The sequence below is a fragment of the Marmota marmota genome, unplaced genomic scaffold (assembly GCF_001458135.2).
Source record: "Marmota marmota marmota unplaced genomic scaffold, marMar, whole genome shotgun sequence".
In the NCBI taxonomy this organism is placed as follows: domain Eukaryota; kingdom Metazoa; phylum Chordata; class Mammalia; order Rodentia; family Sciuridae; genus Marmota; species Marmota marmota.
Genome location: NW_025999932.1, coordinates 43,798,245 through 43,816,448, shown reverse-complemented (window position 1 = coordinate 43,816,448; position 18,204 = coordinate 43,798,245). Strand labels below are relative to the sequence as shown.

Genomic DNA, 18,204 nt, shown 5'->3' with positions numbered 1-18,204 from the left:
GCTGCTGCTTATCTGCTTCCCCCTTCCATGGTGAAGGACATAAGTCAGTAATGTCATCTCCATCACTCAGACCATGAGCCAAAAGGTGGTCTTACGCTTTTACTAACTAACTTCCCCTTCCCCATCCTGTGAATTCTATTTCCTAACACTGCATTCATGTTCTTCTCTCTACTCTGTTCATGTAAATATAGGCCATTATCATTTCTTGCCTAGATCATTGCAAATAACCTCTCTGTCCATGTCCTCATTGCCTTATCCACCCTCTCCAAGGCTGAGTGACTTCTAAAATGCATCTGAACATATCTCTTACTTTCCTGGTTAAAATACCCTTCAGGGGATCCCTGTAGTCAGGATAAAAATCTGAACTGCTGAGCAAGTACCATGAGTCCTCTGTGTTCTGAAAACCTTCATTAACCTCTGCTGCCCCAAGCTCATTACCTTGACTGCTCCATCTCATCAGCCACACCTCAACTTGTACCCACTGGCCCCCACCTCCATACTAAAGTGCTTGACCTTCCCTCACCTGGCTGCATTCTTTTACCTCTCTACAGCAAGGATAAAGAGGGTATCTGTCCCCTGACCACAATATTCTTATGACCTACTGGAGGCTGATCTCTTGGAGCTATCACCAAACTTTGTTGAATGGATGTATGAATGAATTAGGAGCCTGGTCTTTAAATTCCATTCCAGTCCCCTCCACACCCATTATTTTTCTTTTCTTTTCTTTCTTTCTTTCTTTTTTTTTTTTTTTTTTGGTACCAGGGATTGAACCCAGGGCCCTTCTTATGTGATCATCTCTCTTCCTGTCTCTCAACTTAGGCATTATGTTCCAAAGGAGGCTCCCACTGATACCTGCCCACCTGCCTGTGGTTTAGTAGCTCTTCACTAACCATGTGAGCTGGGATTGCTCTGACTCACTCAAATGTGAGCATTCCAAGGACAGGGACCATGTAATGTTTCATTTCTGTCCCCAGTGGCAGGTATAAAGTAGATGCCTAATGAAAGTTTAAAGAACAAATTTAATAAATGAATAATCTATGCCCACCCCTGCTGTAGGTATAATTGGGTATCTAATTGGTTACTGTTATCATAAGCTAGGCACATTGTAAATCATAAGATTCATGGAGCGCTGGAGGTCACTCCCAAGTACAATGTTGTCCTGCTTCTTTGAAAGGGGAGCTTCCTCCCTCCTTGTGGCTTCTACATATTAGGGACCTTGAGGCTGGGGCACTTCTTCCCTGGTGACCATGGCCTTCCCTTCCTGGCCTCATCTGTCTCTAATGGGTGGCCCAGCTTTTTCTGCACCCCTTTGACTTTGCTTCCTAGCGGTGAGAAACACTTTTTTGGGGAAAGTGTGCTAGAATAAGCCTTTTTTTTTTTTTTCCAAAGGAGATGAAGCTTTGCAAGTGTAGAAAGCACTGCCGAGGTAAGGTTGGCGTTATTATTTTTTGATTGGCAAAGGAAAGCAGGGACATGGTAAATAGCACAGTTAGCCCAAGATGCCACATTGCAATAACTCTGCCAAACCCCTTGATTAAACTTTTTTTTAACAAGTAGCATGGTGTCAGACATTTTAAAATTGGGCTCTTTATGAAGACTAATATTGCTGTCATACAGCTCCTTTATGAATGCCCAAGGGGACCTTTAACTGTAGCCGAAGCTTCCTCATTTAAACCATGAAGGTTAAACAATAAAAACTAATTTTCTATTCCCAGCATACCCATCACACTGCCAGGAAAAGCATCGCTCTGCTTTATGAAAACAAGGCCACAATATTCCTCAGCCCCTCAGTGGATAGGGTTCATTAGCCATTTGTGAAGACATGTCTCTTCTACTTTTCAGACTTCTCTTGGCAGAAATGATGCCCTGGTGACTGTATTTGGGCAGGGGAGGAGCTCAACCCATATCTTGGCCAAGTTCTTCACTGAGAATTTTCATAGACAGCTGTCAGATGGTGGTGGCTGATGAGGGAGGAGGTGAAGAATCTGGTTGAGATACTGGCATTGGGAGAATTATTTTATAGGCGGTAGTTTTATATTGAAAAGTAAAGATTTCTAGGGATCAATAAAAGTTAGAAATTTAGGTTGGATATGTTTTTTACCTTCAGGATTAGTGGGATCTACACCCCATCTAGCTTCCCCCCTCCCCTATTCTTCCTGGGCTGCGGGAGCCCTCACTCACCTCACTCCCTGACCCCTTCCTCCATGCTCTGGGCTCCCCACTTTCAGATATCTTGTGGGCTATACTCTAAGGAAATGGGTTAGAAGCACAGTTTGCAATCTGCTTTTATTTAGGCAGCTCACTACTCAACGGATTCTCCTCTTAAAGTTCTTTGTTTTAGGATGTTTTTGAACTGTTTCCACTGACTTCGTAAAGACCTGGGGGGTCACCTGCTCCTTCCAGGTCCTATATCATATCCTCCCTCCTCCCAGGCCCTATGGATTAAAAGGTCAGTATGAGTTTTAGGGGGAGGGAGGAAAGCTGAGAGAGAGATTCCAAATCCTGTCTCTTTAGTTGCTGTCCCTCATGGGGTTGGCTGCTTTTTCTGTGCTTTGTAAACTAAGAACACGTGGAGATGGCAGCTCTGTGATTAAGGAAGAGCTGGTGATGTCAGCTGTGTGAGGTCTGCATGAGCAGGAGCCAGGGGTCTTGCAGTAGAGCTGTCAGTAGTTCCAAGAGGCTGGAACCCATGAGGGTGGTGGTGCAGGGGAGGACTAGCAGGAGAGCCTGGAGTCTAACCAAGCTAAAGGAAAAGCTGCTGTGTTCTCTACATGCACAACACTCTTCACACTAAATGTTTGAAGTTTTTCTCACCTTAAGTGGTTTCTAGTTCTCTAGACAATAACTGCTGCTCCTCCTCCTTCTTCTCCTCTTTCTCCAACTCCTTCTCCTTTTTCTTCTTCTTTTTGGAACTGGGATTTGAACCCAGGAGCACTTAACCAGTGAGCTATAACCCCTGCCCTTTTTATTTTGAGGCAGGGTCTCACTAAATTGCTGAGGGCCTTGCTAAGTTGCTGAGACTGACCTCAAATTTGTGATCCTCCCGCCTCAGCCTCCACAGTTGCTAGGATCACAGGCCTGGACCACTACAACTGAAACTAGCTGTTACCTGTGCTTCTGACCAACCAGTTACAAATGCATGTGTGTGTGGGGAGAGGGTTTTTCAGGTGACCCCCTTCTCAGGTGCAGTAGTTTGCTTGAACAGTTTTCAGATTTCAGGGAAGCACTTTAGTTACGATTACCAATGTATTATAAAGAACACAATCCTATTACATAGTATTTTGGTGGAGGGTATGTTAGGTAGGCATGATTGATTAAATCTTTGACTATTTTTGATTGAACTCAATCTCCAGCCCCTCTTCCTCCCTGAAGGTCAGAGGGTGGAGCTAAAGCTCGAATCCTCTAATCTTCTGTTTGGTTTCTCTAATAGTCACCTCATTAGCATAAATTCAGATCTGGTTGGAAGATACTTATAAACAACAAAAGATGCTTTCATCACTCCTACCTGTCAGGAAATTACAATAATTTTAGGAGTTCTGTGCCAGGAACCTGAGATGAAGACCAATGATGTTATTTCTTTTTATATCACAATATCACATAGGCTCAGTCATTCAGAGCTTCATAAGCCCTAGTGAGGGATGTGGATTTATTCCTGAAGTGTGCAAGCTGTTCCTGGAGGATTTTAAGAAGAGAAGGGACTTGCTTCTACCTGTACTTTAGGATGCTCATTCTAGTAGCAATGGATCAGTCTGAGGAGGGCAGGAGACAGGGCAAGGAGGTAGGAGGCTGTTATTATAATTCGAGAAGGGATGATAGCTTGAAGCTTGAAAGCAGTGGTAGCTGGAGAGGAGGGGATGAATTGCTGAGCTACTTACCAGGTGGAAGACTGCAGGACTCCTCTGCAGGAATAGGAAACTGGCTATTCATTTTCAGAAACAACCCATGTGTGGTATTCATGTGTTAACTCACTGATGAATGCACTATTCTTGTAACTAGGTTGGAGAAGAATTACATGAAGGGTGTCATTAAGATATTAAAATGAAAGCATTACATATGTTAACAAGTGTATGAACCCTGCATTATATCTGGCAAACGGGGTGTTAAATCCTTGTTCAACCAGCCAGATGTCCCTGCAGCTGCTACTGGTATTGCAGAGGGAAGCAGCCACCTGAGACCCCAGCTATGGACTAGAACCAGTGGTTTCCAAAGCATCTGGCTGTACAAATTGCTTCTTCTGTGCTCTGATTGACAGGTACCACACGGAACACAGAGTTTACATCACATTGCACAGGTGGATTTTTAGTCCAGATAAACTCAAACTCCAGTAACTTGACCTTTTCAGGGTATCTTTGCAGCTGGGGATGTCTCCAGTTGGAACTTAAATCTGTTTATATTATTTCATAGGATGCAAAAAAATGCAGTCAAACAAACTTAAGACCAATTTAATAACATTCACTCCTGAATTGAAATGTTGCCAAAGTCTTGTTTGGGGCAGTTATTTAGATGAGTTTGCAAAGCAGGCTTAGAGTTTGTTGTAAATGTTTACATTACCTGGAGCAAAATTCCCATAACTACTCCAAGGACTTAAAAGTACTAAAAAGTATTCTTATAGAGTGCAGCCTCCCCAAAGGGGTCTTGACTTAATCAAGATGGAGCCAGCTTTGGGATGTCTCCTTCCTCCCTGTGTTTGGCAAGAGATCCTAAAAATGTATTGAAAGATGTTCAAGGTTCTGAAGAGAGCCGGGTCCTATCAGACTGGAGTAAATTTTGCTATCACACTCATGGGAATTGTGTTTCTTGGATGTTGAGTTCAAGAAGAGTTGAAGAGAGGCAGCACTAGAGACCACAGTTACACAATCACATTGATCTGTTGTGTACTTTGTTTCCTGGAGGAGAAATTGTGAAATCTCAACATTTTTTTTTCGATGAGTTAAGTGAAAGTTGAGGTTTGAAAGAAAAAAATATTGTTTTCCTGTCTGTTCAAATATACTTTGACAGCAAAGATGAAAAGTTATGCAGTTTAAATAGAAAGACATCACAATGAAAAGATTTTTTTAAACATCCAGAAACTTCCTCTTTATTGTTTTAAAAAAGGGTGTTGTCCCAGGTTTGTCAATTTTGGACATTGTCCACTAGGTGGCAGTGTGTCAGAGGGTTTCTTTTATCCTTGAATTGGCAGCTGATTTCTCTGGTTGCCTGCAGTAGTTGAGTTTTCCTTTTTTTTGGTCCTATTTTGAAGGGTTAAAGGAAACGATCATAAATAACTAAGCCCAAATTATGCTTATTTAATAATGAATCAATTTTCTGAAAAGGCTACTTTTTACAGTGACCACAAATAAATTCATTCATTCATGGGACTTTCTTAGTAACTTATTGTAGGTAATGATCCTAGTCATCGTGGATAGTTTATAGTAATCAAGAGCCAATTCTTTTTGCTTTTTGTAAGTAGCAGATAATAACTCTGCCGAATTCAGAGAAAGCCGATAGCTGTGCTTTGGGGAGGCGGGCGGTGCAGAACATTAAGTTCTCTTGAAGACAACTCAATAGTGGCTTGAAGCCAAAAGAAGGCTGGGAGTGCCCTTTGCCCAGCTTGCTCACACTGAAATCTGTTTCTGCAGAGCTTCTTCTCAGGCTATTTTCTGGGATATGTGTCAAAGCCACCTGAACTTCTTTATGCAAATCTGTGGGCATTCTGTTAGTGTAGGTAATGTGATTGCATTAGATGTTTATCCAGAGAGTTAAATGGTTTTATTAATTTATAGCTGGCTTAAAGTAAGATAAAACGCATATAAGTTTGTTTTTTTTAAAAGATCTCTTTCATCTGAATAATTTGTTCAGGAAAAAAAGGAGTTAGGATGCTCTTTGTAGTGTTTTCCCCAAATTAGATTATTAGAACTTTGTGAATTCAAAGAAACCAGAAGCAATGTCTGAATAAGATTTAGGAATAAAGAACTCTACATATTTAAAAACACTCTCATTAACTTGAGATATATAGGACTAATGTGGATGAAAATCAGTATAAATGTGAAGCTTAGAAAATAAATGAAATTATTAGTTGAGGTGAAGTTTGGGTATGTTTTTGGGGAGGGTTTCTATAATATTAAAAACCAAAAATATTGGGGGACATTCAAGAAAGATCTATGCTTGGAATATATGTAGCAAAGTATCTGATCCTTGAAGAGGTGACCAAGTAGGGTGGCTCTGTTCTGTGGAATGGACTTGACACTGTCATGTTAGCAGATGTCCTGCCCCTTATCCATAGGGCCTGCAGGCCTTAGTTTGGGGGATTTGTCAGTTTAGCCCAGAACATATTTGACCAGTTCCGAGTCAGTTGCATTCTGAAGCCTCTTAAAAGTCTGGGATCGTGTTTCCTGAGGTTTGGGCTCCTCTTGTCAATCTCCAGTGATAGGGAACAGATTCAAGTGGTGGGAACATAAGGTTAAGGGAATAATTCTGTAATCTGGGCCCACTGTGATGACCCACACTTTCTTTCTTTCTTTCTTTCTTTCTTTCTTTCTTTCTTTCTTTCTTTCTTTCTTTCTTTCTTTCTTTCTTTCTTCCTTTCTTTCTTTCTCTTTTAAAAGGCAATTTATTTGCAGCACTGCCTGGCTTAAGTCCACAGGACATATTACATTTCTCTGTGATCGACCTGTTATCTGCAATGTTGCAAAGGCCTGAAATGTTGATAAGAAGAACACAAGTTACAGTGAAGAGGGGGACTGTTGTGACCCTTACATAGACTAGATCCCAGAACTCAGGGAGATAAGGATAATTCCCTCTAGCCACAAAATCTGTAAGAACAGGTTCCAATTAGAACTGGTTAACATAGGCCAAAGTGACCCAGAGTTGTTGTGGGCAGTAGAGACTCAGAAGTCTGATGTCATCCTTCTCCTGTTAGTCAAAAGTCAAAAAGTGAACCTGAGTGGGACTCTCTAGAAACCTCCCTGGGACCCCCAATAAAACTGGAGGGCAGGAGGGTCATGTCGTCCTTTTCTCCAAGAGGACCCACTCTCTCCTTTGGGAGTGCCCACTTTCCCCTTTCTTATCCCTTCTAATAAACTCATGCCCGTTACTCTGAGCAACTTGTCTGAAATCTTCCTGGCATGATTGCAAGAATCAGCGTTTTGAAGAAGGGGCCTCTGAGACTGCCTCAGTTTTGTGGCAGACCTCTGCCCTGTAACACCTGGGAACCCAGAAGCCAGATGCCCAGTCAAGGTGTGCCTCCTCCTCAGAGTTAACTACTGCAGAGAAACAACCATGCTCTGAGGATTCTTGGGGCTCTCAAGAGCATTCATTATGATGCCTTCTAAAGGGGCATGGGTGTAGCTCTGGAAGACAGAGGTTCAAGCCCCAGTTTTATTAGATGAGACCTTACTCTCTCTCTAGCTCCATTTCTCAGTCTGAAAAATGAGGTGAATAATAGGTATCCAGGCTCTGATTCTCGTAAGAGTAAAATGTGATCCTACAAGGAAACAGTTGGTTGGCTACAAATGTAAGAAGTTATTTAACTTTCAGTACATGGAATAGAAAAATAATTTGTGAGATTATAATAAACCTTTGACTAAACAGAGGTGTCACCAAACAGCTCTCCATGGGAACACTCAATTAGCAATAATGTTTCCTAACACCTGCTGCATATTAGAATCACCTGGGAGCATTTTTTAAAAAATATCAAGTAATATCAGGCTAATTGAGTTAGACTGGCTGTGGATGGGGCCAAGGCAACCCAAAAGCTTCCCTTAAAGTACAATCAGGTTCCTCACTGGCATTCCCATGTTAACTTTATTTTATTTTATTTTTGTTACAGTGCTCAACCACCAAACACCCTAAAAGTGTTCTCTTAGAGGATGCTATATTATGCTTGTACATAAATAACAATGATTTTAGAACTCAAAAATGTGGGATGGTGATACACATATTGGGACTACATTTTTTGTAACTCAAAGTTGTAGAAATATTACAAGCCCCCCCCCTTTTCTTTTTAATTGAAAATTTCCTTTAGAATTTCTAAGAGAAATTGCAGTTCTCGGATCCCTGAGAGATATAACATAAGAGCAGCATTACCTTTTGAGTCTCTAGAGATTTCATTCATCCTGGGGCATGAAGCTTTTTTTTTTTTTTTTCCCTTTACAAGCAGGCATTGAAACTGCTTCTGAGAGGTGCTATTTATTGAATTTTCTTGTAACTAAATGGGTCTGTGGCAGCTCTGACCTAGAAGTCACTGATTACATGGGCAAGAAGTGTTTGTTCCGAGGTGAGAATGAACAAACTAATTCCTGCCTGTTTAATCAGTGGCTTGAATCTTCTGCTGCTTCTGCCCAAGTCTCGAGCTTCATGATAACCTCCCCATTTGCCCATCTGTGAATGTTTGGGGATGTGAAAGGGGTTGTCATACTCAAATGATGTCCCAGGCCAACAGCACCAGCTCACCTGTTAGAAATGCAAATTCTCAGGTCCCACCTCAGATCTGGATCAGAAACTCTGGGCTGGCCCTGCAATCTGTTTTCCATCATCCTCCCTGAGGTGGTCATACACACTCAAGTTTGAAAACCACTGAGCAGGGACAAAGGATCTTTCCTTGTTTGTCTAGATAATAAGGGTGTTTGCAGAGAAAAATCACGAAACTGGCACTTGCAGGCATATGCCATACTTAGCTCTGCTTCATTCGGCACTCCTTGCTTTCTCCTCTGATGGTGAGGCAGATCAGTGCTAGAGGGAAAATGAGAGGGTAGCTTTAAGTCTCCAAGGTTCCTATTCCAATCTTTTAAGAGCTAGTAATCAGGTTAAAAGAAGCTTTATGTGTTTATGAATGTGTAACGATATACACAATGGATAAAGATAGAACCCTGTATATATAAATGTATAGTAATGTATACATATGAGAGAACACATAAAGATACATTTATACAAATTGCATAAATTCATACAGAATGAAGATACACTATATCTATGTAAATGTATAAAAATATATACAATGTATAAATATACACGGTGTTCATGGTGTATTTAAATGTGTGAAAATATTCAGTGTGTGTATGTTTAAAATCATGATCTCCATTGTGAATGCTGAGGAGCTCAAACCAGGAAATTCCAAACACTGGGGGACTATGGGGAATCCAAAGATCTTGAGAGGGGACTTGGGAGGCTGGAGGTGAACAGCAGAAAGAAGCCAACTGTATTGTTCAATTCAAAAGGATTGGCCTATAGAATGCCCTGCAAATGGTTTCTCCAGGGCTGTGCAGTGTCCTGAATCTAGGGCAGGGCAGAAGATGACTTTAGATAAACCCTAGGATTCCTTTCACAAAGTTACCACACAATGATTTTAGGACTTTCAAATAGGTAAGTGAAGACAGCTGAGTTGTGTCCTCGAGTGGTCATTAAAAACAGAATAGGTTTCTCCTGTCTCTGGGAGGGGAAGGTCCTGAAGGTACAGAAAGGAATAAATGTTATCTCCATTACCCTTCCAGCTTATAACAATTGAAGCTGTATTATTGTATCTATTTGAATCCATCTGTCTACATTTATCTGTTTGCCTATCTGTCTAATCTATTCAAAGCCCTCCTACCCAGACACTCAAAAAACTGAAGCTCTATATGGTCTATTCTTTAAACATCATAACTGGGGCTAGCATGAATGGTTATCCTAGTAACAGAAGTTAGGAATCTCTCTAGCATTTCTAGTATCTATATATCTGAATTTACTGGGCACTCAGCTAAGTGCCTACCTGCATTATCTCATTTAATCTTCTTAACCACCTGATGATAGAAGGGCTGTTAATATCCTAGTTTATGAAGGATTTGAACCGTGTGAAAGCCTGGGCTCTCATCCACTCCACCTTATTAGATCCCATGATGGCACATTTAATGCTAGCTAATGTCTGGCTTCAGGTGGGCATGTGTTACCTATTGGTGCCTTCATTCTGAGGGCTCAAATTGAGATGTGCGATTACCTAAACTCTTTATGCACTCGTGTTCGTTTGTTTTCTGGCTTATGCTTCTAGACCTCTATTTGGAGCAATATTTAGAGTTAATTATTGGTACTCTGAAAGCTCTTAGACTTCCATAAAGTACTTTAAATACACTGTGACTTTAAAATAAAAAAATTAACCACTGGGAGCCAGGCATCATTCTCTTTCCTGTGGGCTGAGCTTCAGCATTGTAACAGGAATTCACTAATGAAACAGACATAAATAGAGCCTCCCTGAGGATTTAGGAGGGTCATATATTCCGTGTAATTGTGACGTTCCTAGTTAACTTCATCTCCATTTGTGTACCTGCTACAAGTTTTTAATTATGCTCAATTATTTTGTGTTTTATAATTTACATTGTCTTCTATTTCCTCCTATTGTCCAAAGGGTTTTGTTGGATGGTGTGCATGGTTGACTTTTTAAGCACAATGACATCCAATTCTTTAGGGGTGAACCTCCTTTGATGGCTAATGAGATAATCCAGAAATTTCACTGTCTCTGCACTTACGGCATCTTTTGAAGGAAAAGAGGGTTCATTGATCACATATCTAACACTCCTGAATTGTCCTACTGTTTTACAGAAAGAATAAGCTTATAAATTAAACCCTTTTTCCTTTTTCTTTCAGGAGTTACAACATATCGTTGGGTCACAACACATCCGAGCAGAGAAAGGTAATCATGAATCTGTGATTATTTGATATCCCATGGGGTCACTAGCCTTGGGTTAATGTGCTTTCTCTCATCTCCAGCTATGATGGAAGGTTCCTGGTTTGATCTGGCCAAGAGGGACAAGCCTGAAACTCAACCTTTTGCTCATCTCACTATTAATGCCACCAATATCCCATCGGGTAAGTTTTAATTATATCTATTTTAATAATAAAACTATCTCGAGAATCACTTACCATTCCATTCACATAATCAAAAATATTATTAGCCTGTTACTGAAATTTTCAAGAGCGGAAAAAAAAAAATCATTAGTCTTCAGTTGATCCATGTCTTGGAAATGGACATTATAATTTCCCAGAAAGACCAGAGGATGAGGACAAATGAAGTCTCCTACTTCTTCCCTTGTAGAAGCAGGAGAGGAGGATTCCTTGATCTTTAAATGGCAGCTGCCATATGTTCACACCTGGGCCAGGTGACCCCAAAGCAAACATGGTGTGGCAGAACCGCTGTATCCTGTGCTGCTGCCAGTACCCAGGTCTTCCCTCTGTGCCATCAGAGACAGCCTTGGCCACCTGATGTCTATAGGCAGGGCCTTTGGGGCCAGTCATATGGGATTCCAAGTCCCCACAGCAGGAGAGAAGAGGATCTGCTTTTATGTGTGTGTGTGTGTTTGTGTGTGGGCGGGGCAGTCAATGACTGACCCTGCTGCCTGTGTTAACCCAGAGTTTTCATTCAAGAAAAGTCCTAAGCCAGGGATTCTAAGGTATTGAGTGAGATCATCACCAAGGGCTGTCATTCTGAGACTTGTGAGAAAGGTCTGGCCATGCAATGGCTCTCTCCCCTCTGGCCTTGACTTCCAGCTAATAGAGAATCTCTGAGTATCACCACACCCCAGGGTTCCTGCTCTTCCTAATCCCCACAGCAGCACTTCTCATTCTGGAGCAGCAGACTTCATTTTCAGATCATCAGACTACCTGTTTATTTCAAATGACTGCTGGTTGAGAACACATCATTGGGAAGGACAATCCCTTGATATACTCATCTGTTTTTACCCACACTAAAGGTAACAAAGCCCCATTGCTGACCTCTGAGGTGGATGAGTTCCTCCAGGTAATTAACTACTCAGCCATTTGCTGTAGAGATCCACGGAGGAGCTCAACAGCATGGTCTTTAAGAGACACTAGTCCTCTGGAAAATGAGACATTCTCCCCCTTCTTCAGAGACCAGTCATTTCCTCTGGGTAGGGTTTAGCTCAAGGGCCTGGAGACCTGATTACCCTTTGAAAGTGAGAAAACCCAGAGCTTTGTGCTTGTAGCTACCTTAATGCCCTGGGCATTCCATCATCCTACCTACTGCTCACTCACCTTGGGCTAGGTAAGGATCAAAAGGTGACAAGAAGCATTAGATAGAGTGATAATTGAATACCATTGTTAATTATTATGATGCCACTTATTGAACACTTATTGAATATGTCTGATCCACTTATGGATCAGACGTTTGGGTCTGTGTTCATTGTCTGTAGTCCTTACTCTAATGTTGAGGCACAGTGACTGTGATGCAGAATTTGCAGAGAGGGAAACAGAGGTTTATATAGTTTGTCATTTGCTCAAGGTCACAGAGGTAGGAGGATTAGAAGTTGAATTCCACTCAGTTAATCCCTAAATCTGTTTTTTATGCTATATATTATCCTATAAGCAGACTACATAGTACTTGTAGCAAGTTGGCTTTGTCCCAGGAAAATAAAGCCCTTAAGTTCTCTTTTCCTAAAAGAATTAGATTAGTGGAGTATCTCATGACAGGGACTCTAAAAGCTGACTGCCACTGGCCTGCTTACTGGACCCATAACCAAGCACAATTTATTAGACTCTGCCTTGGCTTTGCCATGTCTAAAGTGGGCATAGATATTGCTTGCTTCATGGGGTAGCTGTGAAGATTGTGGCATATGGAAAGCATTCTATGATTGGGAATTTTTATTTTATTTGAGTTTATTTAAATAATTATAACTATTCCACTTGGTTGTACAAATGACTTAAGACAAGTTTTTTTTTTTAATTTTTTTAATTAAGTTTTAAAAAGTACCAGATTTTAGTAAGTGATTTTGAAGCCATTATAGCATGGACCATGGAGGGCTATTTCTTGATTGGAGACATTAGAAAGTAAGAAACTAACACTTGGGTTTTTAGAGGATTTTCTATTCTACCTATTCCTGTCCCAGATATTTGCTCCATAAACAAATTTTGTCTCTTTGTCTGTGTGTCCTTTATGATGGAGCTACACTAATTTTTCCTGAGTGGAAACTATTTTGCACATTAGCAAAGGCAATCAAATTAATACTTATGTATCAGCCATATGTGCTATGAATGTACCCTACATTTATATTTTCAGTTCATTTAAATGGCATATGATAAATATTACATTAGACTGTGTGCCAAAGTCGGTTTGGCAATAGCAAGCATGTTTTAGTTGCAAAGCTCTCTCTCTCTCTGCAGGGACCTAGAATCAAACCATTGCCAAAATAACAAGAAAGAACTCCTGGTTATTTTCTGACAGTTATTGGATTTGTGACTAGGGAAATGTGTCAGTATATGCTTCTGCGTAAGAAAATAGAATTTGTTGCTCTGGTGGGTCAACAACCCCTTAAGTTCATTGATCTCCAGGTGTTGGCCAAAGCAAGATGGTTTAATTTTGCATTTTAATGGCTTTTTTTCACATTTATTTACACATACGAAATTAGGATCTGCCTTACAAGGTCTGTGCATTTTCAAAGCTTCTTGCATAAGACGCATTGGGAAGTATTTTGTGGGGTCAGAATATGTAGATTTCTTTAGGGTGCTCAGGCTAACTATTTGCAGAAGTCCGGACCATAGCATAGGGCTGAAGAAGCTGGGGAGCCTGGGGTAGGAGGCTACCAGCACACCTCATGGGTGTTGGAAACCCAGGGTGATATGGAGTCCCTCCAATCAAATCACAGCATATTTTTCTCATGTGTTTTCCCCACTGTTGTCTACATGTGAGCTCTCTCTTCTTAATATCTAGCTTCCCTGACTTTCTTCTGTTGATGCTGTGAACACTCAAACACTTTTCCTCACTAATATACTCCCTTTTCTCAGTCCAGATTTGACCCAAATCCTCCCTGTTGTCTAGCCCTTCTGTCTCTCATTGAGCTCAGCTTTCCCAATCATTGTGAATTGCTGCAGCTTTTGCTTGGAAATTTTTTGTCACTGAATGTCAACCTTGTGCTTTGCAACAGCAGAAATGAAAATGTCGTGTTTTGTATGCTCATTTTTTATTTTCTCTATGATTATTCGTGTATGATGGTGTACGACTTGATATAATTCTTAATTATGGACAGAATGAATGTCTATAGAAAGCACCACACTGTTATTTCATGACAGATCAACAGAATGAATCTGTGAATACATGAGTCAGTGGATGGATAAAAACAGAGATGTTTCATAGAAAAGAACAATGTATTCTACTTGAATTCCCTAATCATAAGAGTGGTATAATGTTAAAGTTCTTATTTCAGATTTCTTCCTTGCCTTCTCTGGCCATATCCCACTCTAACATGAACTAGTCCCTTCCATTGAATGGATAGACTTCATGTCAGTATTCTGCTTCTCTCTGTTAAGAGATAAAAGATAATTAATTGAAGGATTGAATGCAGCACACAAGTAGGAGGCAGTATGGGGTAATTTGAGGTGGGAAACTTTTTTTTTGTCTTGGGGAGTGAATCCAGGGGGGCTTAATCACATAGCCACATCCCCAGCTCCCCCCCTTTTGTATTTTATTTAGAGACAGGGTCTTACTGAGTTACCTAGGACCTTGCTGAGTCGCTGAGGCTAGCTTTGAACTTGAGATCCTCCTGCCTCAGCTTCCCAAGCTTTAGGGATCATAAGCATGCGCCACCATGCCTGGCTTGAGGTGGGAAACATCTTTCATTAACTCTGTCCATGAATTAGGCAGCTATTTACCAGCCTGGAGGAATTGCTTCACTAGTGTTTATGACAATGTGGTGAATACGGTTCTATTGTCTCATGTTGACTCCCTTGGGACTGTAGGATGATATGTACATTTGGAGTAAACCATGAAATAAGACCTCCTATGTAAAAAGAAGGTAGCTTGCTGTGGAGAACCCTTGAAGCCACAGTGACTGTGGTGGCCCCTCTGTGGATAGCTGCAGAGCTCAGGAACGCTTCTGTTTCTGCATCGGGGAATTGGAATCACTGGGTTCTTGGTCTTCTAATGATGGGTTGCCCCACTGTAGACTGGCCAAGTCATATTTTTCCCCCTCCATTTATCCTACTTCTTGCTTGGCCTTTGGAATAGTCTGCTTTTGAGGCTCCAAGCTATACCCCAGAGAGAGTAGAATGTTCTCCAACTTGTGGCTCTCTTGGGGAAGGTGCATGAGATGTTCAGTGTTCTCCAGGTCTCAGGCAAGTCTGGGAAAGTACCATGAGTGGGTGTCTTAGTCTACAGGGATCTCCTAGAATCCACCTAACCAGAGGATCCACTAAGACCCTGGGCCAATTTCTTTACCTCACTGTCTCAAGACCTGACTTAAGTTGTTGGGCAGTCATAACAAATAGCCAAGAACTCAGAGCTGCAGAAACTAATCCCAACCCATCTGAGACTCAGCTCTGTTTTGACTTTTGATGTCAGAGAGATGATGACCTTCAGTTAGCCTAAGTATGTACAAAATTCCCTGAAGTAAAATAAAAATCTTTCTAGACTTTCTATAGTATTTCTACTTAGTGTCTCATTAGTTATCATCTTTTCCAGTAGAATAATAAGTATCCACATAAATATAAATCTTTGATTAATTAATTACATCATAGAGGTATTACCAAATTTTAAAGCCATTAAAAATACATTAGAGACTTGTAATATGAAAAAAAAAAAAAAAGCACTGGACTTGCTCCTGATTTAGAATATTCTTTGGAAATTCTTCACTGCTCTGGTAAAAGCATGAGGATTAGTTGTCACCTCATTCCAGGAATGAGGAGGGACTAAAGGAACATTTGGTCACTGGGGAGAAATTTTACTATACTTTGGTCACAATGGATTATGAAGTTGTTTTTTTTTTTCCAGCTGCTCTGAGAATAGCTTTTTAGTTGTGTGAGCCTGAGAGACATATGGGCTTTTAGAGGTGGGGAAAATAAATGGTGATAAGAATAGATTTTAGGAGTTTGGCCATTTGCTCAAAGTTACTGTGACCCAGATTTTCATCTCCTACATATCCCTCTCCATAGAATAAAAGAAAAGGCAGAAACATGTGAGGTAGGAGGATTCTCCTCTGCTAGCTTCTTGCTTTGCTGTGGTGGTTGGCTTTCTAATCATTTTCCTTCAATCTGGAATGACCTGACTGCTCTTGTCTGTGGAGCTGAATCCTATTCCTCTTTTTAAGTTCCCAGGTTCAGTTAGCAACAACACAAAGTCAGTTTTGATCCCTCTAGGTGGAAATAATCTCTCTCCCTATTGAATTCCCGAAGCAATTATCTGTACCTCTCCTTTCAGTTCAAACTTGCTTCTTGTCTGAGCCCATTCTATACTTAACTCTAATGTACTGAAGCTTCCTTGAGGCAGGAAAAGTGAGATTTTTGGCTTTTGTACCCTCTAATGTGCCTACCAAAGAGCACTAAATACATCTGAATTTATTTCTCCCTGTATAGAAAAATAAATTCCAAGAAGTTATTCTCCCCTAGGAACAATGACAGTTAAGCTGTTTTCTGCTCTGACTTCATGGAATTGTGAGACTGTCTTTCTCATTCCAGGAGTGGATTGTAAATCAGGCGTCTCTCTCTCCACAGGTTCCCACAAAGTGAGTCTGTCCTCTTGGTACCATGACCGGGGTTGGGCCAAGATCTCCAATATGACTTTGAGCAATGGAAAACTAATGGTTAACCAAGATGGCTTCTATTACCTGTATGCCAACATTTGCTTTCGACATCATGAAACCTCAGGAGATCTAGCAACCGAGTATCTTCAGCTGATGGTCTATGTCACTAAAACCAGCATCAAAATCCCAAGTTCTCACACCCTGATGAAAGGAGGGAGCACCAAATACTGGTCAGGGAATTCAGAGTTCCATTTTTATTCCATAAATGTTGGAGGATTTTTTAAGCTACGGTCTGGTGAAGAAATAAGCATTGAAGTGTCCAACCCTTCCCTACTGGATCCAGATCAAGATGCAACGTACTTTGGGGCTTTTAAAGTTCGAGATATAGATTAAGACCTATTCTGTGGAGCATTATCACATATTTCGTAGATATTTGGAAACATCACTTAAACAAACCAAGAAATATGTATATAGGTGTGTAAGACTACTAAGAGGCATGGCCCACAATGGTACAGACTCATTATCCATGCTCTCAACCCTGTAGACAATATGCATATGTACAGCCAATGGGTGAGCTTGGACTTATGGTAGCGTGTTACACAATGGTTTTACAATTTTGTAATGAATTCCTAGAATTAAACCAGATTGGAGCAAGTATGGTTGCTCTTTGGGCTCCAAGAGGGGTGAGCTCTCTGGATCAAACCCATGATTTATGGGCCACTGTGCACCTCAAGTGGAGAGGGTATCATCGCATTGTAAACAGATGATCTTCTGAAGGGTTAAGTTCTTTTGAATTGTTACATCATGCTGGAACCTGCAAACAATACTTTTTCTAGTGAGGAGAGAAAATATATGTATTTTTATATAATATCTAAAGTTATATTTCAGATGTAATGTTTTCTGTGCAAAGTATTGTAAATTATATTTGTGCTATAGTATTTGATTCGAAATATTTAAAAAATGTCTCACTGTTGACATATTTAATGTTTTAAATGTACAGACATATTTAACTGGTGCACTTTGTAAATCCCTTGGGGAAAACTTGCAGCTAAGGGGGAAAAATACTGTTTCCTGATATCAAATGTAGTATATTTCTTCATTCTTTTTAACTTAATAGATTTTTTTTCAGACTTGTCAAACCTGTGTAAAAAAAAATTAAAATGGATGCCTTGAATAACAAGCGGTATGTTGGCTACCAGGTGCCTTTCAAATTTAGAAGCTAATTGACTTTAGAAAGCTGACATTGCCAAAAAGAATACATAATAGGCTACTGAAATCTGTCAAGAGTATTTATATAATTATTGAACAGGTGTCTTTTTCTACAAACGCTGCAAATTGTAATTTTTTTTTTAAATAGAAAAGCTACTAGTGGTTTATCAGCGAAGAATAACCCAAGTTTTAAGTTAGTGGGAATTATTTTATACTGTACAATAAAAACATTGCCTTTGAAAGTTAATTTTTTTTGGTACAAAAATAAATTTATATGAAACCTGCATTGTGATTTTGTATTTCTCTTTTATGTCTGTCTTGCTCTGTGATCCTGTTCTCTCCAATATGATAATGTGGCTCCTATCTTTTTCTGAAGGTTACTGGGAGAAATGCAGATTTAATTAAAAACTAGGAACAGATTCAATTAAATTAATGAACCTTGGAATTTGAAAATTAATTTGCAAGGGATTTGTATGCAAGGATGTAGCCAGATAGAAAACAGTGTTCTTCACTCATAAAGGAA

General features: G+C 40.3%; 1 protein-coding gene across 1 annotated transcript in view; it reads left to right on the top strand.

Moving 5' to 3' along the window:
• Tnfsf11 (TNF superfamily member 11) overlaps positions 1-17,965 on the top strand; it is a 33,241-nt gene extending 15,276 nt beyond the window's left edge. The window contains exons 3-5 of the mRNA XM_015484032.2: positions 10,594-10,639; positions 10,717-10,815; positions 16,444-17,965. Of these exons, the coding sequence (XP_015339518.1) occupies positions 10,594-10,639; positions 10,717-10,815; positions 16,444-16,865 (567 nt within the window). The 3' untranslated portion in view covers positions 16,866-17,965. The remainder of the gene's footprint in view (positions 1-10,593; positions 10,640-10,716; positions 10,816-16,443) is intronic.
• Positions 17,966-18,204: the final 239 nt, after the last annotated feature.